Here is a 25,339-nt window from a genome sequence, read left to right as displayed (position 1 = left end):
GAACTAAGTCATCATTCCGCTGGAAGCATTCCGTTTGGCTGCAGTTCAACAAAAAGAAAAAAGAATGCACACCAGAAAATCAGGAAGGTTTGCATTATCTATCAGTTATGTTTAAGGAGATGTTTGTGGAAAGTCGAGTTAAGGGTTTCTGGAAACATTAATATCTGGACATGCTGGAGGATGCAGGTGGATTTAGAGCCAGGCAAGTCTACATTCACAAATCACATTAACATATTAAAAGACAGACAGCTCTTACTCTGAGGAACCCCATTTAGTTGTATTCAACCCAGCTCCGTATATTTTTTAAATCACAAAATGCTTTTTTTCATGAAACATTCATTAAAATTAGGCAAAACTCATCTTTGGTGACACATGCTTTGTGAAATGTGAGTGGAGAGGTTCCTCTGAAATTGTCTAAAAGGTAACTTAAGCCCTGATGTTTTAGAAAATTTGACTTATTATGTAACAGTGAATATACCTATCTGTGTAGTTTCACTATTTTAGAAGTAAAACAATGCTTTGATTTCAAATATTAAATTAACTTAGGCATTGCTCTCCCACTCCGTCTCCCAAGCTGTGACTCAGATATCAGAACAAATTTTTTACCTAGTTAGGGAATAAAGTTTCCCAAGTTTCAGAGCCATAAAAGCATCAGTAAGGCACCTATTTATTGTAGCACTCTGTTGTTTTCCATCTTCAATTTCCTAAACATTGAATATCTTGTTTTTCATTTTTCTTCTAAAAGCATTTGTGGTATATAATAACACCGCATGAAAGTGGAAGAGACTATATTGGCTCAGGATGCACTTGATATTTGTTTTTCTTAAATGACAAATGAAACTCCCAATTCAACACTAGGATAAGATTTTTTAAAGTTATTAAACCTTAGTAAAGTTATATGACTTTATACTGGGAAAGTGAGTTCCAGAGAAGTTTAATGAACTTGTTCAAGGTGACTTCGCTAACTTATTACAAAATGGGGAATACAACTCTGGTTTCCATAATGCCTTTTGTAAAGCATCCCACATAAAAATCTAGGTTTCAGAAGATTCCTTATAGTTAGGTATGAAAAAATGTTATTTCTGAAAATATTATTTCTTTATGAGAAATCATTGTTTAGATATGTTTAACTTTAGAAAACATTTCCAACTATAATTAAAAATCTATGAATTATAGACATGTTCAGTGAAATACACTGTCTCATAGAAACCATATTCAAAAAACAGAATGACTGAAACAGATGTTATGTATGGGGATCAGAGGGAAGTTATCCAGTTATATTATACTAATTTGAGAAAGATTCTAAAAAAATCCTTTCTTGGGGGCCGGTCGGGGGTGGGTACAGCAAATGAAAGAGAAAGATAAGGAAATGTGTTCCTTGGTGTTGAGTTTTGAATAAATCACTATTGTGTTATATTCCTCTGAATTTAGGGTACATGTTGGATTTTGTTCCTTATCATGTCTGTTATGTGGACAAAGACAACAAACATTTGTTTCTTCTTGTCAACTTTCATTATGCACAAGAACTCTGAAGGTCCACCCAAGATCTTTTGTGCACTAAATGTCTGGTGTTTGTAATACAATGAACAATTTTGGGAAGTTTGAAAATCTTTTGATTATGACCTTGAGGATTAGAGATCATTTGGTGTGGATGACTTGGAGGAACTTATTTAATTTTTTTTTGTATGTCAGTTTTCTCAGATTTAAAATGTGGGTAATAGTAACCACCTTGTTAGAATGATTGTAATGATCAAAACATGTAATAATGTGAAGTGCTTATGCTTAGTGCACTAGTGTTTTGCACTTACATCTAGCTACTTTTTTCTCAGTAATTCAATAGGCTGAGGGATGATCTAGTATAGATAGAGTGAGATATGGGATTTTTGTTGTTGTTGTTGACAAGTTGCAGACAAAATGTTTGGTTATTCCTCTCACTGAAATAAAACCCAGAAATATAGGGTATTATAATATGTTAAACATTTAGTGGCTATCAAAATTTATTTTCTTCTTTGAAGTTAGAGTAATATTTAGAGAGGGCATTCTGGGGTTTCCTTTTAGCAAAATAATTAGAAGTAATTTCCGTTCATTATTAGAATTTTTAGAATGACTATATTAGGAGGAAAGGGAAGGTTCTTACCTAAATTGTATTGCAACTTTTCTCCGAAATAAAATAAACATGCTGTGTTAAAATTGCTGGTATAGGCCAGGCACAGTGGCTCATACCTGTAATCCCAGCACTTTGGTAGGCCAAGGCGGGAGGATCACTTGAGGTCAGGAGTTTGAGACAAGTCTGGCCAATGTGGTGAAACCCTGTCTCTACTAAAAACATGAAAATTAGCCCAGCGTGGTGGTTGGTGCCTGAAATCCCAGCTACTCGCTACTCAGGAGGCTGAGGCAGGAGAATCACTTGAACCCAGAAGGTGGAGGTTGCAGTGAGCTGAGATGGCACTACTGCACTCCAGCCTGGACAACAAAGCTGGACTGTGTCTCAGAAAAAAAAAAAAAAAAAAAAAAAGAAAGAAAAAAAAGCCATTATAAGTTGTGGCCTATAAAATGTTAACATTTCTTTCAAGTGAAATAATGACATACTGTTTCAGCAGAGATCACTCTAACATTTAGTTTTAATCTAGGAAAAAAAATCCCATATAACTAGATTTGATCTTTTTATTAAAATGAATTGATCTTAGAAGAGCACATCATATGCTGAAAATATAGCTCTCATGTAAATCAAGACATATATTTGTTTTGTTCAATGAAATCTAGAAACTCTTAAAAAAAACTGTTTACTGGCTTTTGATGTTTAATTGGGTGGAATGTATAAGAAATATCCGATGAATTTTTGACTTCTGTATTGACTTCCAAGCTTATATACAGCCAATGAACAAATCTTTCTAACTCTTGTGCTCACTTTCTTTCCATTTCTACACAAATTCATATTGAATAGGAAATATTGAAATAAGATCTTTAGAATCCTCCTCTTGCAAATTTTAGAACATATTAAAACCAGGTTAAACTTATTTAAATCTCTTTATATATTGTTTACCCACCTACCATGTAAATTTTACTGATTTTTCCATAGTAAAAAGTCTAAAAATCCAATGCATCTTACCTCCCCTAAACTACCTATCTCTCCAAACCTATCATTATTCCTCCATATGTACCTTCTTTCAAGACTTAATTCAAGCGCTGCCTTGTTTTTGAGTTATTCTCTGTCTAAATAAATTATTGGTCACTCATTTTAACCCAGGAGGCACCAATCATTTCTATTATTAATTTGATTCTTAGTATTTATTTTCTTTGTTGGGAGTTTTATTTATATTTCCTTCTAAAGTAGATATTTTACTTTTTTGGAAATCTCCGCCTACTAGCCCAGTACCTAATAAAAGGTTGATGATGATGATGATGATGATGATGATGATGATGATGATTTGAAAAACCATGTTCTACAGTGTTCAGATGTGCTTTTAGATAAGGGGATGATATAATTTTATCATCAAACTTTATAATGAAAAATAATCATGATGAAAATTTAAGATAAAATAATTTTAGAATATATTATTTGGCTAAGTGGAAAACTATCATGGAGTTTAATTAAAATTTCTTCATATTGAAAGAAGACAGGTATATAGATGAGAAAAGAACATAAAAACAAAAAATATCTCAGGAATTCCACCTTCAGCTGCCCTTACTTCAATACCATGCCTCAGAAAGAACTTCATGACTTGGCAGGCTTTACAGGTCGACTTGGTGTATATTCTGAGAGTAGCCAAGGGCAAAATTTAGTGTTAACTAGATTAAGAACTCAGGGGACTCAGGTGCCTACTATTTTCCATAGAAATAACCATAAACTATTTTAAATACTAGATCTGCTTTCCTTTTGGGTTTGTATAATGTAGAGTCAAAATAGAGGCTCTGGCACCTCATAGACACAGATTTAAATCCCATTTATGCCATTGGTAAACTATATGACCTCTGGCAAGTTATTTAACCTCCTTATGCCCTCATCTCTAAAATTGTAGTACAAAAACAACACCCTAAGTGTGATTGCAAGGATTAAGGGAAATAAAATGCAAAGTTCCTGGTACATAATTGATATCTACTAAGAGTGAATTTCTCTAAGTTCCTTGTATCACATAGTGGGTAGATTTTTATTTACTGGGTGGTTATTGTGTACCAGGCACTCTCCTAAACACTTTATATCATGGGGATTAACACATTTAATCCTCGTAGCCTTCTTATGCAATAGCTACTATCATCATCATCCTCATTATTATCGTCCTATTTCACAGATCTGGAACTGAGCCACTGAAAAGTAAAGTAACACAACTAGTAACTAGTACTTCTGGGTTCAAAATAAACTTTTCATTTCTAAAATTAACCCATACCTTCTTATCCAGTAGACAACATAACCTCTCCCACTATCAGGTCATTTCCATGGACTATATCCTGTGGACAATTTGAAAGCGATCTCCTTTTAACCCTTCTTTATCTAATTAGAACATAGTTTGGAGAAGCATACAATGTTTTCCATAGCTGAGTATAAATCATTTCTTCCATCCTTTTGAATGAGCCACATCATTGCTCCCTTTCCATTGTGGGAAATCTAGCCTTGCTTGTTTTTACCTAGACAAAAGCACACTTTTTGTCTCAGAACATGTGAAAATCTCATCTTCCTTGTTACCACCTATAAACGATTAATGAGACAAAACATTTTCAAGGATTCCAAATAATCTAAAAAAACCCACAAATTTTAAAAATCCACAAAGAGGTATCTAGGAAAACTTTTATGAAGTTAAGAGATGTTATCTGCTGTTCTAGGCGTGGGTGACTTTATCAAAACATTTCGCCCACTTTCAAATTTCCACTTATTAAAACCTGAGGCCTTATTTGGCTGTCACTTACAGTACAGTGTTTTTCAGACAAGTTCCTGGCAGCTAATTTTAAAGAGATTTTGTGAAAAACACAAGCTGTGGAGTGCTCCTGTTGGAAGAGTGCCCTCTGACCCTCTGCCTTAACATAAGAAAAAATTGCCAGTCTGTCCAAACCTCACCCACCTTTGGTTATCTTCAGAACCTTACAATTTGTGTTTCCTAAGGCAGCAATTTTCAAGCATGACTTTGAAACACTGCAGGCTTTTTCAAGTTATTTCAAAGACTGGCCAAGAATTCTCAAAACAAAATTAATTTTGTAGTTTTAAAAAGCAGTATGCATATCATATATCATTTGGCAGATTTAGGAGGGTAATAGTAAGCATTAGGAAATTGAATCAATAATAATAATGGGATATGGGGACCTGTAAAGAAACTCTCAATCCTGCTTCATTACTTTTAATGGCAACAACTGTAATTACTTTTGCACCAACCAAATACACTGAAATCCTTTAACATACACCAAAGCAATGGGAGATCTGCAGAATGCTTTTGTTAACCATAATGATCAATGCATTTTGAATAGAATATTGTTATATCTACTATTTAGCTTAATTGTGATCATTAACAAAGTGCCTAGACTCTCTGAACATTCTACGTGGCATACTATTTATGAGAAGATCAGCATGTAAATAGTTTACTCTTTGTAAGCTCTTCTACAAGGTGGCTAAAAGCAAGAACTAGAACCCAGAGTCCCTTGAACTCAATGAATTTCCCTATTATTGCCATATCGTTCTTTCTTTTCTTTTCTTTTCTTTTTTTTTTTTTTTTGAGATGGAGTCTCGCTCTGTCGCCCATATCATTCTTAGTATCATCTCTTCCTTTACTTGGTCACTAAGAGTCACTTTTCTCTACTTAGAGCCAGACATTTAAATATCTCCAGCCTCCAGGATCTCATCTGGGTACTTGGGCTACACTTTTTCATGTCAATCATTTTGCACTTGTCATCTATCCTATTAGGCTATAAGCTCCCCAAAGGCAGATATAGAGATATAGTATCAAGCTAATCTTTTTATTTATTTATTTATTTTGAGGCTGGGTCTCACTCTGTCATGCAGTCTTGAGTGCAGTGGCATGATCATGGCTCACTGCTGCCTCAACCTCCCAGGCTCAAGCAATCCTCCCATCTCAGCCTCCTGAGTAGCACTGGGACTACAGACTCATGCCACCACACTCAGCTATTTTTTAATGTTTTATAGAGATGGGGTCTTGCTATGTTACCCAGGCTAGTCTTGAATTCCTGAGCTCAAGTGATCTTCCTGCATTGGCCTCCCAAAGTGATGAGATTACAGGTGTGAGCCACCACACCTGGCCAAGCTAATCTTTAAATACCCTAGAGCACCCATTATAGTGTCTGGCAAAAAATAAATGCCCATAAATGTTTGTTGAATGGAACTGAGTCTTCAGAAACTAGAGATTTTTTCTAAAATAATTTTTTTTGCCATTTCAGTTTAATACGTATCAGTTTTTCTCACTTATCCTATCATCTGAATTTTTTATTTCTTTGAACCTGAACAGGCTTTGTGTCTAGACTGCTGAGCCTTTAATTTTGTTGTTGTTGTTTGTTTTGTTTTGTTTTGCACAAAACTAAAAACATGTACAAATACATTTTTAATTGCATTTGTCCATTCTAGTTTTTACTCCTAAAGTGCACTTCTTTTCTTTCTTTCCATCAATTTCTGAACCTTCCCTTCTTAAACTTTACTTTACCCAGAGTTTTCTCATCATATATGCATTTCATTTTCATTGTACTTTTCTGCATCTGATTATTTCATTTTCCAGTTGTTCTGGTATGTTTTTCTAAGTATGGTCCAATCCTTTCCATTAAGTTACAAGCTCCTTGAGGGCAAGCATTGCACACCTGTTTTGCACAACTTCTAAGGCCGTTGTCAGTCCCTCAGCCCACTTTATAGAAGTATAGTATATATATAGATAATACACACACACATGCACACACATACTTTGCCACTTAATGATGTAAAGTGACAAAAACTTTTATATTGGTAAAAATTATGAGAATAAGAATAATCATACCCTGATTCTTCAAATTCAAATATTTGTCTAACATTTTTTGATGAAGTCATAGCACTTATGTGTCATTGAATTGTTGTGGGCATGCTAACAGGAAAGATGGACCAAGTGGTTGACCCTGTGCTGCTGTGAATAGAACCTCAGAGTACACTTTTCTGTAAACATTTAAAAGGCAAGGAATTGGAACTTAAAGTGGAGCAACCAGGGGGGCAGGGAAACAGAAGAAACTTTTAAAATTGACCTAATAGTAATCATAGGAAACAAAAAGAATCATTCCAGTCTCCATTTTTTTTTTTCGGATGCATTTTGTAGCTCCCTAAGTTATTGTGTTTTAAAAAAAACATAAAATATTCCTAGATCGTTAGAAATGTGATTTGATTTCAATCCCACATGGTCTGTAGCGTCACTAAGCTACTGGGAACTTCCCTATGCAAAGGTTTGAGTTTCTTTCCAATGCTGTTTAATGTCTGCACTTCTGTGTCCACATAAATGAGATTTAACAGGCTTTACTTCATACTTTCTTGTTACAACATTTTTACTTTTTTTCCAATTGCAAAATTATTTATTTTAAGTTCTCTGAATAAGTTTGTTGAAGCTCTATTCATCACACATAAAAATCTTACATTAAAAAGCAATAAAGGAAATCACGAAAAGCTAGATGTATTCCACTCTCTTATACTTGAATACATGAAATTGTATATATCACAAATAGTAATTGAAACTACTCTTATGAAAACTATCTGTCCTTCTGGAGGGGCATTAGTTTAAATGCAAAGAGAAAATATATATCGTTTGTGAGTCTAAATAGTGTTGTTAGTTCTTTGAAAGGGCCATAATTAATAAGGTTGTAGAACACAACTGCAACCTGTAAAGTGTTCCATGTGTAGTATTTTGAAACCTTTTGTTTGTTTGGGTTCTAACTAGAGACAGAGGGAGAAAAAGTCAATTTCATTCTCATGGGATTTGTCTTACATGGTTCATCAGATTGAGTTTAGTAAGCAGGGAAGTATTTCTCCTTGTGTAGCTAGTGCTTGTTTATTCTTCCCTTATTTAAAAAAAGAGAGAAAAAAACAAAGGATTGGCATTTTTCTTTTATGAACGTGGACTGTAGGGAGATAAATAGCCCTGCGGGAGACGAAGGTCAAGTTCAAAGTTTTTCTTTCCTTTGGATTCAGGAATAAGCAAATGGAAAGACTAGCCAAACAACCCAGCAGCAGGCATCTGATGGTTAAGCCCTCCCCCAAGGACTTTTTATGTACATAAGCAGCAGAAGTCACTCGCGCAGCTGCGGCGCATTAGTTCCAATAGTTTTAACAGGCTGCTTTGCAGCACGGACAAAGCCGTGCGAGCCCGGTGCTTTCCCTCCTTGTTCATTTGCTATGCGAGCTTGTCAGTGATCTTTGGCAGGGGCTTGGGAGAGGAGGGGTGACGTTTAATACGCTTCCGCGGAGGAGTGCGCTCGCCTCCTCTGCACCCAGCCCCAGGCTCTACAGAGAGACTGAGGCAGGCGACTGAATGCACTAACAGCAGCAGGCTCCGACCTGCTTCCCTGGACATTTCCCGGACCGTGAGCGAGGGAACCACGTTGTCCTGGATTCTTGCCAGCTGTACAAAGTTGACCAGGAAAATGGCTCAGCAGACAAGCCCGGACACCTTAACAGTACCTGAAGTGGATAATCCGCATTGTCCAAACCCGTGGCTGAACGAAGACCTTGTGAAATCCTTGCGAGAAAACCTGTTGCAGCATGAGAAGCCCAAGACAGCGAGGAAATCGGTTTCTCCCAAGCTCTCTCCAGTGACCTCTCCGAGAAATTCCCCCAGGCTTCTGCGCAGAATGCTTCTCAGCAGCAACATCCCCAAACAGCGGCGTTTCACGGTGGCACATACATGGTAAGGTTTGCGCAGACCACGCAGAAATGGTGGCCGTTTCCCTTCAGGGATTCCTGCTCTCGCGCCTTTAATTTTGGGAGTAGGGAGGGAGGACCATCATCATTCCTCAGCGGGGATTTATGGCCAAGTAATCTCCCTTAACCATAAATCCCACAAATGTCCAAGTCAGGGCAAGAATCCTGGAGACTGGTACTAGGAGTGGTTGAGGTGGGTGGTTCTCAAAGTTCAATTCCTATTGCAAGTTCCTACAAGAAAATTGGATGCCAGATGTCAAATAAGAATGCAGTTTTATTCCCATACGTACGTGGTGGCGTTTCTTTGATTCCTTAAACTAATTTCCCTGCCAGGTTCCCCAACAGCTGAGGAAAGAAAGGACCAGAAATGAGGGGAGGAAAATCATAGTTTGCTCTATTTTCTGCATGATCCCCACTTGAACAGAGACACGTATAGTGTGTGTGTAATGGTGTGTCTTCATAAAGCCCTTCCTCACTCCTGACTTTGATATACAGTATTCATAATCTTAAACATGCCTTTCCAAAGGAAAGAAAGGGATTAGGAATTCTACGCAGAAAGTTGCAGGCTGGTACTTGGTAGTATTGTTGTGTTCTTTGAATTTGGATAGTTAGAATATTTTGCCAATCTTTTAATTTTCTTTGTGAATATTTTTATCTTCTTTATAATGGGTGAATTTGTTTCATCATATGCTTCCATGTATTTTTCTGGAGGATTCGTGATCTTTTCCTGCTCTTGAAAAAAAAAAAAAAAAGAAGAAGAAGAAAAACTCGAATATTAAAACAGACCATCATGTGAGCTTATTTGGAGTATTTGGAGTTTCTGCCTGAGTAGAGGCCATTCCAAGCTCTGATCAGTAAGTCTGAGTACTAGGGTCTATGTTACACACTTAGATAATTTCAGGTAGTAGTAGGTTCTATACATTACATCTACATTTTGATAAGATGAGTATAAATTACGATAAAGAAAACAAAAAAGAATGAGTGTGTTAGTTGAGAAACTGTATGACTAAATAATTTTTATACAGTTTTGCCATAACTAACTAAACAGTATGTACGTTAGCAATGGGAGGGAAAAAAAAGCAGAAACAAGGCTTTTAGGAGGAAAGCAGCAAAAAGAAAAAGGAATTAAAATCTAAACTAGTGATAAGACCGTGCTCAGGAATGCATTGATGTTATAGATGAAAGTCAATGACAAAGGAAATAAAAAAGCATGTCACACCCAAAGACATGACCAACCTCAAAACTTTGGTTTTAAGTAGCTAGATCTCTGACTGGGAAGGTGTTCTTATTGTCCCCAAGATTTTAACACCTAGATGGCATTTCTGAGTTTGGTAGATATAATGGCCATAAGAGGAGTGAGACAAACATTGACTTTTTCTGTCTTAAAGAAATTATTGGGAAATGATGGCTTCTCTTTGAGGAAGACTTTTTTTTTTTTTGGAAAAAATTGTGAGCAACAAACAGTGAATAAAAGAAAGGCATGAATAAACACTGGGAGATGCACTGAAGGAGAAGGTTGGCTCAAGGCCAGGCATCGGGTGCCAGAGCAGGAGAGCTGGCATGAGTTCCTACGGAGCCAGGACCAGAATTTCCGTGTCCAGTGTCCCTTTTGGTTCCGCTGCTTTATCACTGCAGTTCCTAAATTGCACCTATTGCTGAATGAGTGGCCCTCAACTCAGCTGTTTGATTTCTGTCTGAGTGGAGCAACCTAGAGTTCAGCTGGAGGTTATCTGAACTATTTAGACATGTCGGGATGTAACCAAGGCAGGAAATCCCATGAAAATAGGCTTTCTTCTGACATTTCTGGCACTTCCTTTTCTGGTGCTATTTGGAAAAACTTCATGAGCACAATTTCTATCAATATTTCATTTTAGTGTATCAGGTCACAGCCCAGTAAGAAAAGCATAAAGAGAGCAATGGAAACCAGAAATAAAAATCATGGTATTGATTTTCAGTAATTCAGAAGGAAGCAGATTCCCCTATGGACTAAAACCATCAGGCAAGGGAGTTGGAAAGAGTATCTCAAGTTTTCCATATTGGTTGAATGAGCCCCAAGACGTTCATAATATCCACAGGCATCTTTTGACAAAAATCTCATTTGTGCTTTCACAGTTTGTACTAAGCACTATGGAGAATTTTGAAAATATGTTTCAAATTGTTCTGACATAAATATAAATATATTTGTATCTAATTTGTTGCTACTACAGTGTACTGCCTCACAGTGTTGGTTTCCTGCTCCTGGTATTCCCCTCCATTCGCTATGCATACATTTAATACCTGCTGAGTCTAACATGTTTATTCTGTACCTAATTATTACAAAGTTGATCAAGAACTGTTTGTTGGTTTCCAATAATTTATACCATGGTAGAATAAATCAATAATATTGGAAGGCATCTGTTTTAGCTAAGATAATCTTGCTGTTCTACAAAATATTCTCCAAATCTCATTGGATTGGCACAGTGAATTTTTATTTCTTGCTTCTGCTTTTTGTGGGGAGGCAGCCTGCCCCAGCCACTGGGTGCCTCAGGGACCTGGAATTCTACCGTCCTGTGGTTCCATTATTTGCGACATGTGATTCCCAAGGTCGCCAGGCTCAGATGAATCAGGAGAAAGACCATGAAAGAGGATGGTGTGTGTGAGCTTTTACCAGGCAGGCCGGGAAGTGCACATGTCACTTATACTCGTATTCTTCTGGCTGGAACTCAGTTCTATGGCCACATCTAACTGCAAAGGAGGCTGGAAAACATAGCTCTGTTCCAAGGCATAAGGTAAAAGTGCTGGTGGCTAACCTATCTTGGTTATATAGTATGTTAAGGGCTATCTGATTTACCCTCTATGCCATGGTTGGATTCTTAGAATAACATCTGTAATAACATATGCCATGGTTGAATTCCTAGAATAACATCTGTAATAACAAGTCCTTGAACCTCTCGTCAAACCTCCTTGATGAAGATTATACAGAAGCACTTCTGTTATTTGATAGGGCTGTTGATTGGAAAGACCTTGCTTCTAAACAGTAGAAGTCTCCTTCCCTGTAACTATCATCCATGGATCCAAGATCTGCTTTGGGAATCCTACAGCTTGAATTTTTGCTCCCTTCCATTGTGAAGCCCTAAGGCAAGTGGCTTGGAGTAACCCACCAGAGAACCAGGGCCCTGTTCATTCAGTTTGGTATACCCATGCTTGGCATGATGGCTGGTCAATGGTGGAAGCTTAATAAATGTCTGTAAACAAATTAATTAATCAATATTTTAGTGTTCTCATGCTCTTAAAAAAGACTTCTCTTGGGCTAAGCACGGTGGCTCATGCCTATAATCCTAGCACTTTGGGAGACTGAGGAGGGCGGAGTCCCTGAGCTCAGGAGTTCGAGACCAGCCTGGGCAACATGGCGAAACGCCGTCTCTACTAAAAATACAAAAAATTAGCCAGGCATGGTGATGCGTGCCTGAAATCTCAGCTCCACAGGAGGCTGAGGCACAAGAATCACTTGAACTCAGGAGGCGGAGGTTGCAGTGAGCCATGATTGTGCCACTGCACTCCAGCCTGGGTGACAGAGCGAGACTGTCTCAAAAAAAAAAAAAAAAAGGGACTTCTCTTTTCTTAAGTAAACATCCTGTTATTTCATTTCTATATGCTATATTTACCAGGTAGTTTTTATCTAGACTTCTCTTGGGTTTTCATGATCCATTTAAAGAATAGCTACTGAACTGACACCATACTCTAGGTGCTGTGTCACTCAGCACCAAAGCAGTTAGAAAAGAGACTAAACTTAAATTCTTACTTTGCATTTAGTAATTGTGTGACTTTGGTCAAGTTACTTAACGTGTGCTTCAGTTTCCCCGTTACTCAGTTTTCTAGGAATGGTATCTATTGGGGGTTGTGGTTTAATTAAGTACAATTATGTATAAATTAAGTGGTTGGGTAGGGCTGGACCTTTAGTGGGTGTCATTATAAGCTAATTTTTTTTTTTTATTATGCGCTCCGTGCCCATTATTCCAGCCTTGGTCTGCATGAACCTTTAGGATCATGTTTAAATTTCTAGATGATTACTCTGTCAGTCATTTGTGGATGAATTAGAGTGAAGAGACAAGAGTTGAAAGAAACCAGTGTATGTCAGTTTTATTACTGTAGGAAAGGAGAAGGCAGAAAGGAGAGATACTACTGAGGCAGAACTGTGGGGTTTGGTGTCTCTTCTCTGCCCACTGTAAAAATACATCTTTAAAATTCCTGGTTTTCCTAAAAGGTTCCTCCAGTTCTCCCAACTGGAAGTAATCTGTTCCTTCTTTCAAGGAACAGATTTCTATTGTGCCTCTTGTCTCTGATACTCTCAATGCTTACTAGTAATAGTTTTATCACTAGCTAGTATGTGTTGAGCACTGGTTTTGGTCTGGCACCATCTGTTAGGATTAGAACTCTCTTGTGTCTCTGCTTTTCACTAATCTGTTTGACTGCTTTTACTTAACATGTAATGCCTTGTAGTTCTAGTGATTATAGACGTGACTCAGATTTCATCTGGTAGGGGATTCCCTCTATCATCAGCAGTAACTACGAAGTCAGTGGAATCTCTGGTGAAGAAAACTTAACTTCCAGTACTAGTTTATTTCAGGAAAATTGAAATCAGGAAGTTCTTCACATTCTTCAGGCTTTTCTCTTCATTGAATTTTAAGCACAGTTTTGGGGTGTAAGGCCTAAATAAAGTTTTAGAAGAACAAGGTAGAAATGCTGGTTTTCAGTCTTTGGGAACTTAAAAGTTGCTGTTTAGTCATATTTAAATCATAAAACCTGTTATCTTCACATATTCTTTTAAAAAGTAATTTAGTATTATAATCACTTAAGTTATAATTTTTTCATATTTTTATAATACACATCTATATATCCACGACTCAGATTTTTTAAATGCCAAAATTTTGTCATTGTTTGCATCAGTTCTTTTATTTTTTTAAGAATAAAATGTTACAGATAATGTCTAAAGCTATCACCCATCCTATTCTTCCTTCGCAGAGGATCCTGAAATCAGTGTGTTCTTCATTGAATGTCATTATCTTTTAACTTCATATGTATGCATCCTGTTTGTGTGTTTACCATTTTATATATAGAGATGATACATGTATATATATCTACCATAATATGCCATACTATAAAATGAGAAAGAGCAAGCAATATATATTATATATATCCTTGAGCAGCTTGCTCTTTTTTAGTACATAGCATAGGAATTGAGTTGTGAATATATATATAAAATATGTGTGTATATGTATACATATATACGTATATGTACCTATATACATATATACATATATGTACCTATATACATATATATACCTATATGTGCCTATATACATATATATACCTATATGTACCTATATACATATATATGCCTATATGTACCTATATACATATACACATAATGTACCTATATACATTATATACACATATATGTACCTGTATACATATATATACACATATGTACCTGTATACATATATACACATATGTACCTGTATACATATATACACACATATGTACCTGTATACATATATATACACACATATGTACCTGTATACTTATATATACACACATATGTACCTGTATACATATATATACACATATATGTACCTGTATACATATATATACACATATGTACCTGTATACATATATACACATATATGTACCTGTATACATATATACACATATATGTACCTGTATACATATATACACATATATGTACCTGTATACATATATACACATATGTACCTGTATACATATATATACACATATATGTACCTGTATACATATATACACATATATGTACCTGTATACATATATACACATATGTACCTGTATACATATATACACATATATGTACCTGTATACATATATACACATATAGGTACCTGTATACATGTATATACATATATGTACCTATATATACACACACATATATATATCTATATACCTACATATATACACACATATTTATATATACCTGGATCATTTTTTAAAATGCTCAACAGTACACACATGTAATAGCATTTCAGTCAATGATGGACTCTATATTTGATGGTGGTCCCATAATATTATAATGGACCAGAAAAATTCCAATCACCTAGTGAAGCCATAGCACAATGCATTACTCTTGTGTTTGTGGGCATGCTGGTGCAAACAACCTACCGTGCTGTCAGTCCTATACACGTATAGCATATATAGTTATGTATTATACTTAATAATAACTATGTTGCTGGTTTATGTATTTGTGTATTTTATCATTATTTTAAAGAGTACTCCTCCTACTTATATACAAAAGTTAACTATAAAACAGCCTCAGGTAGGTCCCTCAGGAGGTATCTAGAAGAGGGCATTGTTCTTATAGGAGATGACAGCTCCATGCGTGTTATTGCCCCAGAAGACTTTCCAGTGGGACAAGATATGGAGGAGGAAGATAATGATACTGATGATCCTATCCTTGTGTAAGCCTAGGCTAATGTGTGTTTGTGTCTTAGTTTCTAACAAAAATATTTAAAAAGTAAAAAATAAAAATAAAAATAAAAGCTTACAGAATAAAGATATAAAGAAAATATTTTTGTGCAGCTGTATGATGTTAGTGTTTTAAGTGTTATTACAAAAGAGCCAACAATTAAAAGAAAATTAAGAGTTGTATAAAGTAAAAAGTTGCAGTAACCAAAATTAACTTATATCAAAGAAATAAAAATATTTATAAATTAAGTGTAGCCTAAGTGTACAGTGTTTATAAAGTCTATAGTAGGGTGTGGAAATGTCCTAGGCCTTCACATTCACTCACCACTCACTCACTGAGTCACCCAGAGCAACTTCCAGTCCTGTAAGCTCCATTCATGGTCAGTGCCCCATACACTTTTATACTTTTATACTGTATTTTTTATCTTTTATACTGTATTTTTAACTGTACCTTTTCTATGTTTAGATATACAAATACTTAACCATTGTGTTATGATTGCCCACAATAGTCAGTAGAATAACATGCTGTACAGGTTTGTAGGCTAGGAGCAATGGGCTATGCCATGTAGCCTAGGTATAATAGGCTATACCATCTAGGTTTGTGTAAGTACACCCTAACATGTCTGCACAATGATGAAATTGCCTAATGACACATTTCTCAGAACTTAGAATAAGCAATGCACAACTCTATGTCAATTTGCCTCCAAAAACCCTACTGTTTATACTCTTAAAATATTGTTACTACAGTCTGTCAGTATCATACTCCAATCTAAGTGAATGTCACAATGAAAAACATTGAGTCATTTTACTATAATGGATATGAAGATGTAATTTCCTGAATTTAACAGTCAATTTAGGCTATCTAGTGAAATATTTTCAAGCTACTTTGAAAACATTAACCATTAAAAACTAATATTCATGGGTAACATTCACTAAGATGCATCAGGTTTGTTACTTATGATATATCTCTCAAAAACATTTTTAATTCCAAATATAATTAAAACCAAATACAGTTTTCTAATATAAGTAATTTCATGGGGATTATATTCCTGATTAAGGACTAGATGAAAACATTGTCAATTTATACCGTGCTCGATGCACCAAATGGAGGAAAATGTTCCAGCGTGTATATAAGTGAAATTAGGCAGTAGGATATCTTTAGGAATCATGGTGAGTAGGTAATACTCAACTGTATAATTTTTATAATTCTTGTGTACACATATGTATTTTTAATTAAAACATATCCAACAGTAGAAGAAGTACTTAGTAACAATCTTAACAACAAAATAATTTATTTAGGTGGACTTTCAAAAGGCCTTTTAGGAGACTTTTAATAAATCTTAAATGTGTTTAGGAAGCTAAATAAGTGATTTTGGCCATATTTTTTGTTTACTATGAATTTCTTTTTATCAGGCATTGGCATTAGATATAAAGTTGCTCATATTTAAAAGTAAACATTTGCTTTCTGAGTCATTATTTCTTCAGCAACTGTAGTTGTTTTTATGGTTGTTAAGAGAGAAATATATTATAAATTTGCAAGTCATAGAAGGGGAAAGATACCATTTGTCACCTATAAAAGAGAAATACAGCCACTTAGAGTTTGTAGAGTAAAAATACACATATACACACACAAACAACTGAGTAGATTTTCAAAGCCATTATTTAGTGATTTCTCTTTGAGGTCTCTTTCTCCCTCGTTCCATCTCTCTTACTTCTGCCCTGCTTAGCTTTAAGGTTATCTTTTCTCTGTCTCTTATGGTAAAAATACCCGGAGAAGAGCATTGCTGCCAGTCTCCTGGGAGCTAGGAACCCAGAGGAGGGCTGTAGGCAAAGTGTAATACCAGAAGGTGGGGAGCAAGTTTCTGGGGGAAATCATCTGAGAAGCACACCAGGAAGTGCTGCTGGAATGTTGGGGGAAGACCAGTCAGCCCTAACCTTCAGCCATGTCTGTGGCATAACTGGCTGTTGCCCTCTGTGGGAATCATGGTAGGTGAAGGCGCTACAAGTTGAGGGTGTCTGTACCATTTGAAAGGCATAGTTGGCTTTCCACAAAATCAAAAGACCTGAGGAAGATTTTCCTTTTAAAGAACATGCCGATTGGCTTGTCATGTTTAAGGAATTACAGGGATTACATTATGACAATTGGCATTGAGAAAAAAGTGAAGAAAACCTTGGATAACCTCACAGCTTATTATTCATGTGTACTTCCCATGACCATTGACATTTATCTTAAAGAGAAAGGATGTGAAGCCTGTTCGTACGAGCTGAAGCCATTGCTACTGATGGTAAAATCTCTTCTTAAGAAGACACGGTCTTTCTTGCAAACTTGGCAGAAATGTTGATAAGAAGAAAATAAAAACATGAATCTTAAAGTTCATAAAATAATGTAAATCATGGCTTTGATTTTTAAAAAATTATTCTTTGTGTAAATTTCTTTATAATTGAAAAGCTCCTATGTATTCATATAACTAAAGGAGTTTCAGCACTTTTTTTTTTTTTTCTTAGATAGGAAGCTACCAAATTTGTTCTTCAAGTAGCACTTTCAGGAAGAAGCTTTACTATCTCTAATGTAGCAAAATTATGTCTTTTTTTAATGGTTTTGCTTTTTAAAAAATCATATTTTTAAAGCTGTGATTCATTCAGTATATTGAAATCACATATTTCCAGGTCTTCTGGCCATTTGATACTTGACCTTAGTTATTCAACCTTTTTGACTTGGAGACTCTATTAATAAGTCATATGGTTATAAAGGCATTTGGCATTTACAAGTAAAATGTAATGACTAATTAAATTTATAAAGTGATAACAAACTACAGTCTATTTAAGATAAGCAATTAGAAACAAGTTCCAACTTGCTGCTATAAGAAAGTAAGGTAGATGCTACATGGGTAAAAACAGGAAACAGAATTATTTAATATTTCCGTGACTCATAAATAGGCTTCAGGGCCTTCAGAATGAAGGTATTGGTGGTATTCACATTAGGCCACCATCTGAAATGCATAATTTTAGGTAACAGATAGGGAAATATATAGATCACTGTAAAGATTCTAATTTAAAATTCTCTTTTACTAGACTTCAATTTTATACCATCTTAACACATCAGTCTCTTCTACTGTAAATAAGCAAAACAGAAAAATCATTTTATGTGCAGTTTTAAGGATATAAATACTCTCCAAGTATTTCAGATGAGGCACTTATTCTCAAAAGGAGATCTTGAAAAGTTGACCTGAGAAGAAATTACATGATTTCATTTTGGAATAAAACAACTTAGGTTCATAATAATATAGCTTTATAACCTTAGATTAATTATAACATAGACATCAATGATTTAGCTCCTGCCATGTGTCAGGTACTTTGTGTACATTAACCCCTTAAAACAACCAAGGTTGGATGTAAGTATTATTAACCATACTTTACATATACAGCTGCTGAGGCCCAGAAAAAGTTCTTGCATAACCAAGATCTTTCAGCTAGACAGCTATGAAACCAATAGCATTAAAACTTGAACCCAAGTCTTCCTAACTCTGCATCCTGTGTTCTTTCTTTCAGCATCACCTTCCTTTGGGCTAAGAATCACATTCACATTTATTACCCTACCCTGCATGTATATTGAAGTTATAACAATGAATATTCAAAGATTTTACAAAATAGTAGTTAACAGAAAGGTAGAGACAGAACCCTTTTTTGGTGTGGAATCTCAGTTTATTAGTTTACACTTGTGGCTTGTATAGAAGTTGACATCCTTATAAAAATATTCTTATAAAAATATGTGTGTGTAGGAGAAATATATGTCCTTGGTGAAAAGGGGTCAATGGAGAACATTTGATTCAGGGTTGTTTTTACATAAGAGGTGTAAAAACAAAGCCAACCAGAGAATAATTTTATAGTCAATCATTCAGGGAAAGAAAAAATAAAAGTCTTGAGCTCTAAGGAGAAAGATCAAGTCAGAAATCTATTAAGGTTTGACTCTAGAAGAGCCAGCTGGGAATGATGGCCGGCTGATTCAAGTCACTAAGCAACAGAACAGCAAACTGCTTGGTAACAAGATCTGGCCTGACTCACAGGCTGTCTTTGAGTGACCTAGGTGGCCAGATAGAGGAGGACCAAGACCCATCTTACCTCAAAACAATATCCTTCCATTTACACTTTGCCAGCCTTCATGCCAAATTCCACATTATAGAATAGTCTCTTTGACTTGAGATATTTCCTTTTAGAATGGAAATATCTCTGGGACTAGAAGCTAATATTGTTGTCTTTCTTCTCAAAAATAGTGTTTCGGAGTGTTTTCTTTGATTCAATATAATTTAAAAAGTGTAAGCTTTAATAAGAGCAAACAAAGTGGAAACATTTGAGTTGGTGGTCTGACTTTTGGTTTTCGTAAGCAAATGTATACAGGGCCAAAACTACCTACCTTCATTGGGTGCAATCTTTCTTTCCTTGGGCTCTCACACTGAATATGTTGACATTTATTTGTCATTTTCTATGTTATGCTGTCTTCTAGTTCATGTTTGTATTTCAAATATGTAGCTGGACTGTAAGTTCCTAAAAAGTAAGAACCGGCCGGGTGCAGTAGTTCATGCCTGTAATCCCAGCACTTTGGGAGGCTGAGGCACGTGGATCACTTGAGGTCAGGAGTTCCAGACCAGCCTGTTCAACATGGTGAAACCTCGTCTCTACTAAAAATATAAAAATTAGCTGGGCATGATGGTTCGTGCCTGTAATCCCAGCTACTCGGGAGGCTGAGGCAGGAGAATCGCTTGAACCTGGGAGGCAGAGGTTGCTTTGAGCCGAGATTGCACCATTGCACAACAGAGGAAACACCATTTCAAAAAAAAAAAAAAAAAGTAAGAACCTCCACATTCATCAATCATTGTATCCACTGTGAAGGTACAAGTGCCACCTGAATAATATACATTCAATAAATAGTTGTTTTTTGATCAATTGAGAAACATACCTTCTGTTGCTGTGTCTTTTATGCTGAACACCCAGGGGGATCCATACCCTTCCAGACTAGAAGTCTTGGTGATGTTAGTTTTGATTGCCATAGTGGAAAGAAACTTTGAACTCAATGATTAACCATTTGTGTGGACTTTGTCACCATGACTCAGTGTGTGTCTGTGTGTGTGTGTGTGTGTGTGTGTGTGTGTGTGTGTTTTGGGTTTACATCCACATAGATTGGTATAGTTGGCTTTGGTGTATATGAATGATTCTGTATCTTATTATTCTGTCACAATAATTTGTCAAATACATGCATTTTAATATTTAGCTTATACTTTGAAAATTATTTATGCCTGTTATATTTCTGAAAAAAATCTGTATAAATGTATCTATGATTCTTGGGAAATTACTGAATAACTAGCTTGTTAAATTCTGATGACTAATCCTTATCTTTTAGAATTTATAACAGTTAAATTATATATTAAGACCTAAGCTTACAAAAGAAATGTCAAGATTTTGAGGAGAAATTTGCAAAAAAACACCCTTCATAGTTTCATTTTCCGTGTTTTAATTTGGAGAAATTTTAACTGGCAGAAATTAAGTACCATTTTTCCAAAGTAGATCTTCAGAAGAACTAAAATTAAATAATAGAAAACCTTTTTGAAGGGGTTTAGCATAGAAATATTATTTTAATGTAAATATTTTTATACAGTTAAATATTATACATATATCATTTTTAAATTGTAGTAATTTCAGACCAATTTTTCCCCATTACCATTTTGAGATAACCCTCTGATTAAATTAGTTATTATTAAAATAAAGTGGCTTCCTCTTTATGTTATTAGTAGGGTACCAGTTTTTTGTTGTTGTTGTTGTTTTTCATTTTCTTACATGGCTAATTTCACATTTATAAATGGTGAAGTGTGTATTGTTGACCTTTTGAAGCAAGCAACTTTCTGACTTAAGATTACTTGGATTATCATTACTGCTTGTTTGCCTTCTTTAGGTTAATAGTATTTGTTTTACTTTGCTTTATTTTGTGCAGTGTGATTTTTTTTATGACCTTCTATTGAGTGAGTGCCAAATAGAACAGCATATGATTTACGGATACTAATAACTAAAATATATATGAATTACAGGCTGATAATGCACAAGGCTGATTTCTACAGTTCTCCTCTGAATAGAACCAGGCTTCCTTTAATAAAGCCCTCTTACTAATAAGAATAGCAGTTTCACTAACACATTGATCATTCTTGAATCACCTTCACAATTTTAGGTACAACTGTGGGCCATTTATACTGTTTGCATTTCGTATTTCTAGTAGACTTACATTTTTATTTAAAAGGCCATATGTTTAAAAATAAAACTTTGTATATTACTGTAATTTGGAACTAGCGTCATTTATTATGCATAGAAGATAATTGAAAAAATATACAATAAACAAGGAAAAATAGATTCAAGTTTAGCTAGATAACCATGACCTTCCAAAGACTCTGAGCCCGAGGTCTGTTCTCTGTTTAAAATGGCATTTAGCAAATAATATAGACATATGAAAGATCACAATTAAGTCTTTCTTCTTAAGGTAATAAGAATGACTGAAAGGGATTTGGAAAGGAAATAACCTTCTCCTTATTTAATTCAACATTTTAAAATTCAATAAGCCACATCAGCTATGCCAAACACCATCTTTGTACAATCTCAAACCATCTAATATACCAACCTGAACCACTGATACTTCCACCATAGGAAGAAAGACATTTGCTCTTGCAGAAGTTCTTCTGTTCTCAATCCCTTAGTTGCAGGTAAACACACTGAACTTAGATTGGGTGATGCTAATCCCTGAGCAGAAAGTATGTTGGTACTCTGTTTTCCCACACTGTAATTATTAAGTTCCTACCTGGTAGTTGCACAGATGCAAAAAAAAAAAAAAAAAAAAAAAGACTGTTCTATGGAAAATTCTTTACCTGCCAATGGTAGATTCCAAGTTTTACTTCCAAAGAGTGTAAACATGGGTGTTTTAAAAAGTATATCTCAATGCAAATAAATGAGAGCTAAGTAAGGAACCACATTTTTCTACTCTGTAATCTTTTTTACTCTGTAAACTCATTTCTTTCCATGCTAGAATGCTCCTACAGCACTGGCTACGTAATTTGTAGGGCCCAGGTAAAGTGAAAATACAGGGCTCCTTATGCAAATAAATATTACAAATTTCATGATGGCAACAGCTCTGCATTCAATCGAGCACAAGGCCCTTCTGAGAGTAGGATCCTGTACACCTTCATAGGTCACACCTGTGAAGCCAGCCCTGCACCCACAATAGGTCTGATGTGATGCCCAAAAAGTCGACTTTGTAAGCCCTACAGGTGATGTGGAAGCCATACGTTGAGAAACTGTCTTAAAGGGACATCTTTTTAGACAGTCTCACTCTGTTGCCCAGGCTGGAGTGCAGTGGCACAATCTCAGCTCACTGCAACCTCTGCCTCCTGGGTTCAAGCAATTCTCCTGCCTCAGCCTCCTGAGTAGCTAGGATTACAGGCATGCAACACCATACCCGGCTAATTTTTATATTTTTGGTAGAGAGGGGGTTTCATCATGTTTGCCAGGCTGGTCTCGAACTCCTGACATCAAGAGAGCTGCCTGTCTCAGCCTCCCAAAGTACTGGGATTACAGGCATGCGTCGCTGTACCTGGCCTTAAAATCTTTATTCATAAGCTCCTCATTTTACACTGTTGATAGAAACTTCAGAAGACAATGATATGCGTTGAAGTAAAAAAAACAGAAGTTTCAAGAAAAGTCAGAGTTGGACCAGCTATAAATTAAAGACAAACATTGTCTTACATTCATCTTGAGAGTTTTCTTTGCAAATGAACTCGTACGTACACAAACAAACTTAAAGCAGCATTGCCTTTGCATTTAAAGTCACTTACTGATACGCACAGTATTAGTCATGGCAAAATATTATTAGCATTTGAAATTGATGCTCACCCCTCTTTGTTGATACTGTCTCATTCACTGGATTAACTTTATTCATACGAGATCTCCCTTTTTTTTTCATTGTCTCTGTTTCCAGCACCTTAATTCAAAGTACCCCTGGTTCCATAATTATTCCTTTGACCTTATTCGTATGTTCCCTGCACCACAAGTGTCTCTCCTCTGTTCAATTCCAACTGTCAGCTCTTTTAACAAAACTCTACCCTTAAACCTCATTTCCCAGGCTCAAGTTCCATATGCCTCCTCTGGATATTTCCACGTGGAAGATCCACTCTTACTTTAAATTTAATGTGCGCAAAACCAAGCTTACTGTGCCCCCCTTTTGGATTTTTCTACTTCTGTTTATCTGGCCATTATCTTCCCAAAAAAACAAAAAATCATATTTGACTTCTGCCTTGCCTTCCTTCTGCCTAGGCCTATGGATTATTTCATCTATTATCTCTTGCTGTTCTGTTCACTCCCAATACCACCAGGTATTTTAATACTTAGATTTGTGTTTGATCTATTTCAATAACATTCTAACTTGTCTTTGTGCCACTAGCCCCTTCCCATTAAGGACGTCCTACTTATACTGTCTCATTAATTATCCTGCCGTCTGCTTTGATTGCCCACTATCTATAGCAGAGGTGAGCAAAAGGGCCAGAAAATAAATATTTTAGGCTTTGCGGACCCTATGGTCTCTGGGGCAACTATTCAACCCTACCACAGTAGTACAAAAGAAGCCACAAATATACAAATGGACATTAGCATGTTCCAATAAAACTGTATTTGCAAAAACAAATAGGCTGAATTTCGCCCACTGGCCGTAATTTGCCAATCCCTGCCTTGTAGGATAAAGTTCACACTCCTTAACATGGCATCTAAGCATCTGTCATCAGTTCTGCACCTATCTCTACAACCCTATGTGTTGTTGTGTCCTATGGATACTTCTCATCCTTCTTTTTGAAGCCGAATCTAGAGCAGGGTTGCTCAACCTCAGCAGAACTGATGACTGGGCCAGAATAATGCTTTGTGGTGGGGGCTTTCCTGTGCATTGTAGGAGGTTAAGAACATCCCTGGCCACTGCCCACTAGATGACATTAATTTCCACCATGAGGTGAAAATTCAAAATGTCTCCAAGCACTGCCAGTTTTCCCTTGTAGGGGACGAAGGATTGTTTTCAGTTGAGAACTGCTGCCCTAGGGAGTAAACTTTGTGAAAGGGAGAACCAGTTCCACCTCATTCACAGGTGTATCCATAGCACCTAGCACAGTCTTGTGATATACAAAGAGGTTCAGAAATCTATTGCATAGTTCAACTCTGCTACTCACTGTGGGATGCTAGGGTTATTTAAATTCCACCAATCACAATTAAGTTCATCTGTAAGTGGAACTATTACTAATTCATACATGTTTCATAAAATTATTTAAAAGTTTTAATGATATATTTAACAAAAAGACCTCTTGAAAGACAGTAGTACTTTCAAATAAAATGTAAACATACTGTTGATAGAACACTGAAGGTGATCTGAGCCTATTAAAATCTAGAAGCTTAATTTGACTCACATACTCTGTCTACACTGTACAAATTACTATATGGGATGTTATTGGGGCATTGTCTTTGTTCTCAAGGATTATGATCTAACAGGTGATAGAATATGATTACTCAACCATAAAACAATAGTTGCCATAACTAAGCATAAAGAGTGGTTGGAATTTATGGGAGGGAGAGATTGTATCTGGTACTAGGAATCACTTAAGACCTCGTGAGTGAGATGGAATAATCACAAAGAAGTCCCAGGCACCACACTGGGCATTGTCTTAGATGATCTCATTTAATATTCACTGCAACTTGATTAGGTTTAGGTTTTATTATCACATTTTACAGAGACGGGCCTAGGAAGGAATTTGATATGAATGTGAAGCATGGGAGATTTCAGCAGGGAGAGAACTGGAGTGAAGTACGGAAGGAGGGGAAGTGACAGGAGGTGTTTTCTCACCAAGGGAATAGTGTGAACAAATATGGGGATTACATGGGGTTTAGGTGAGTTTGAGTGCCTCTAGGGAAGGTAGGTTGGAATCAGATTTTGAAGGATT

The 25,339-nt window shown here is 36.0% G+C and overlaps 1 protein-coding gene across 4 annotated transcripts in view; it reads left to right on the top strand.

Moving 5' to 3' along the window:
* Positions 1-25,339, top strand: part of PDE4D (phosphodiesterase 4D) — a 1,555,180-nt gene that overhangs the window by 749,375 nt on the left and 780,466 nt on the right. The window contains exon 1 of one of the 4 annotated variants that reach the window (XM_054489823.2): positions 8,252-8,849. The exons of the other annotated variants lie outside the window; for them this stretch is intronic. Coding sequence (XP_054345798.1) covers positions 8,587-8,849 — 263 coding nt within the window. The 5' untranslated portion in view covers positions 8,252-8,586. Of the gene's footprint in view, positions 1-8,251; positions 8,850-25,339 lie in introns of those variants that run through there. 4 annotated transcript variants of the gene reach the window in all.

The sequence above is a fragment of the Pongo pygmaeus genome, chromosome 4 (genome assembly GCF_028885625.2).
Source record: "Pongo pygmaeus isolate AG05252 chromosome 4, NHGRI_mPonPyg2-v2.0_pri, whole genome shotgun sequence".
NCBI lineage: Eukaryota > Metazoa > Chordata > Mammalia > Primates > Hominidae > Pongo > Pongo pygmaeus.
This window is presented reverse-complemented; position numbering and strand designations above follow the sequence as displayed.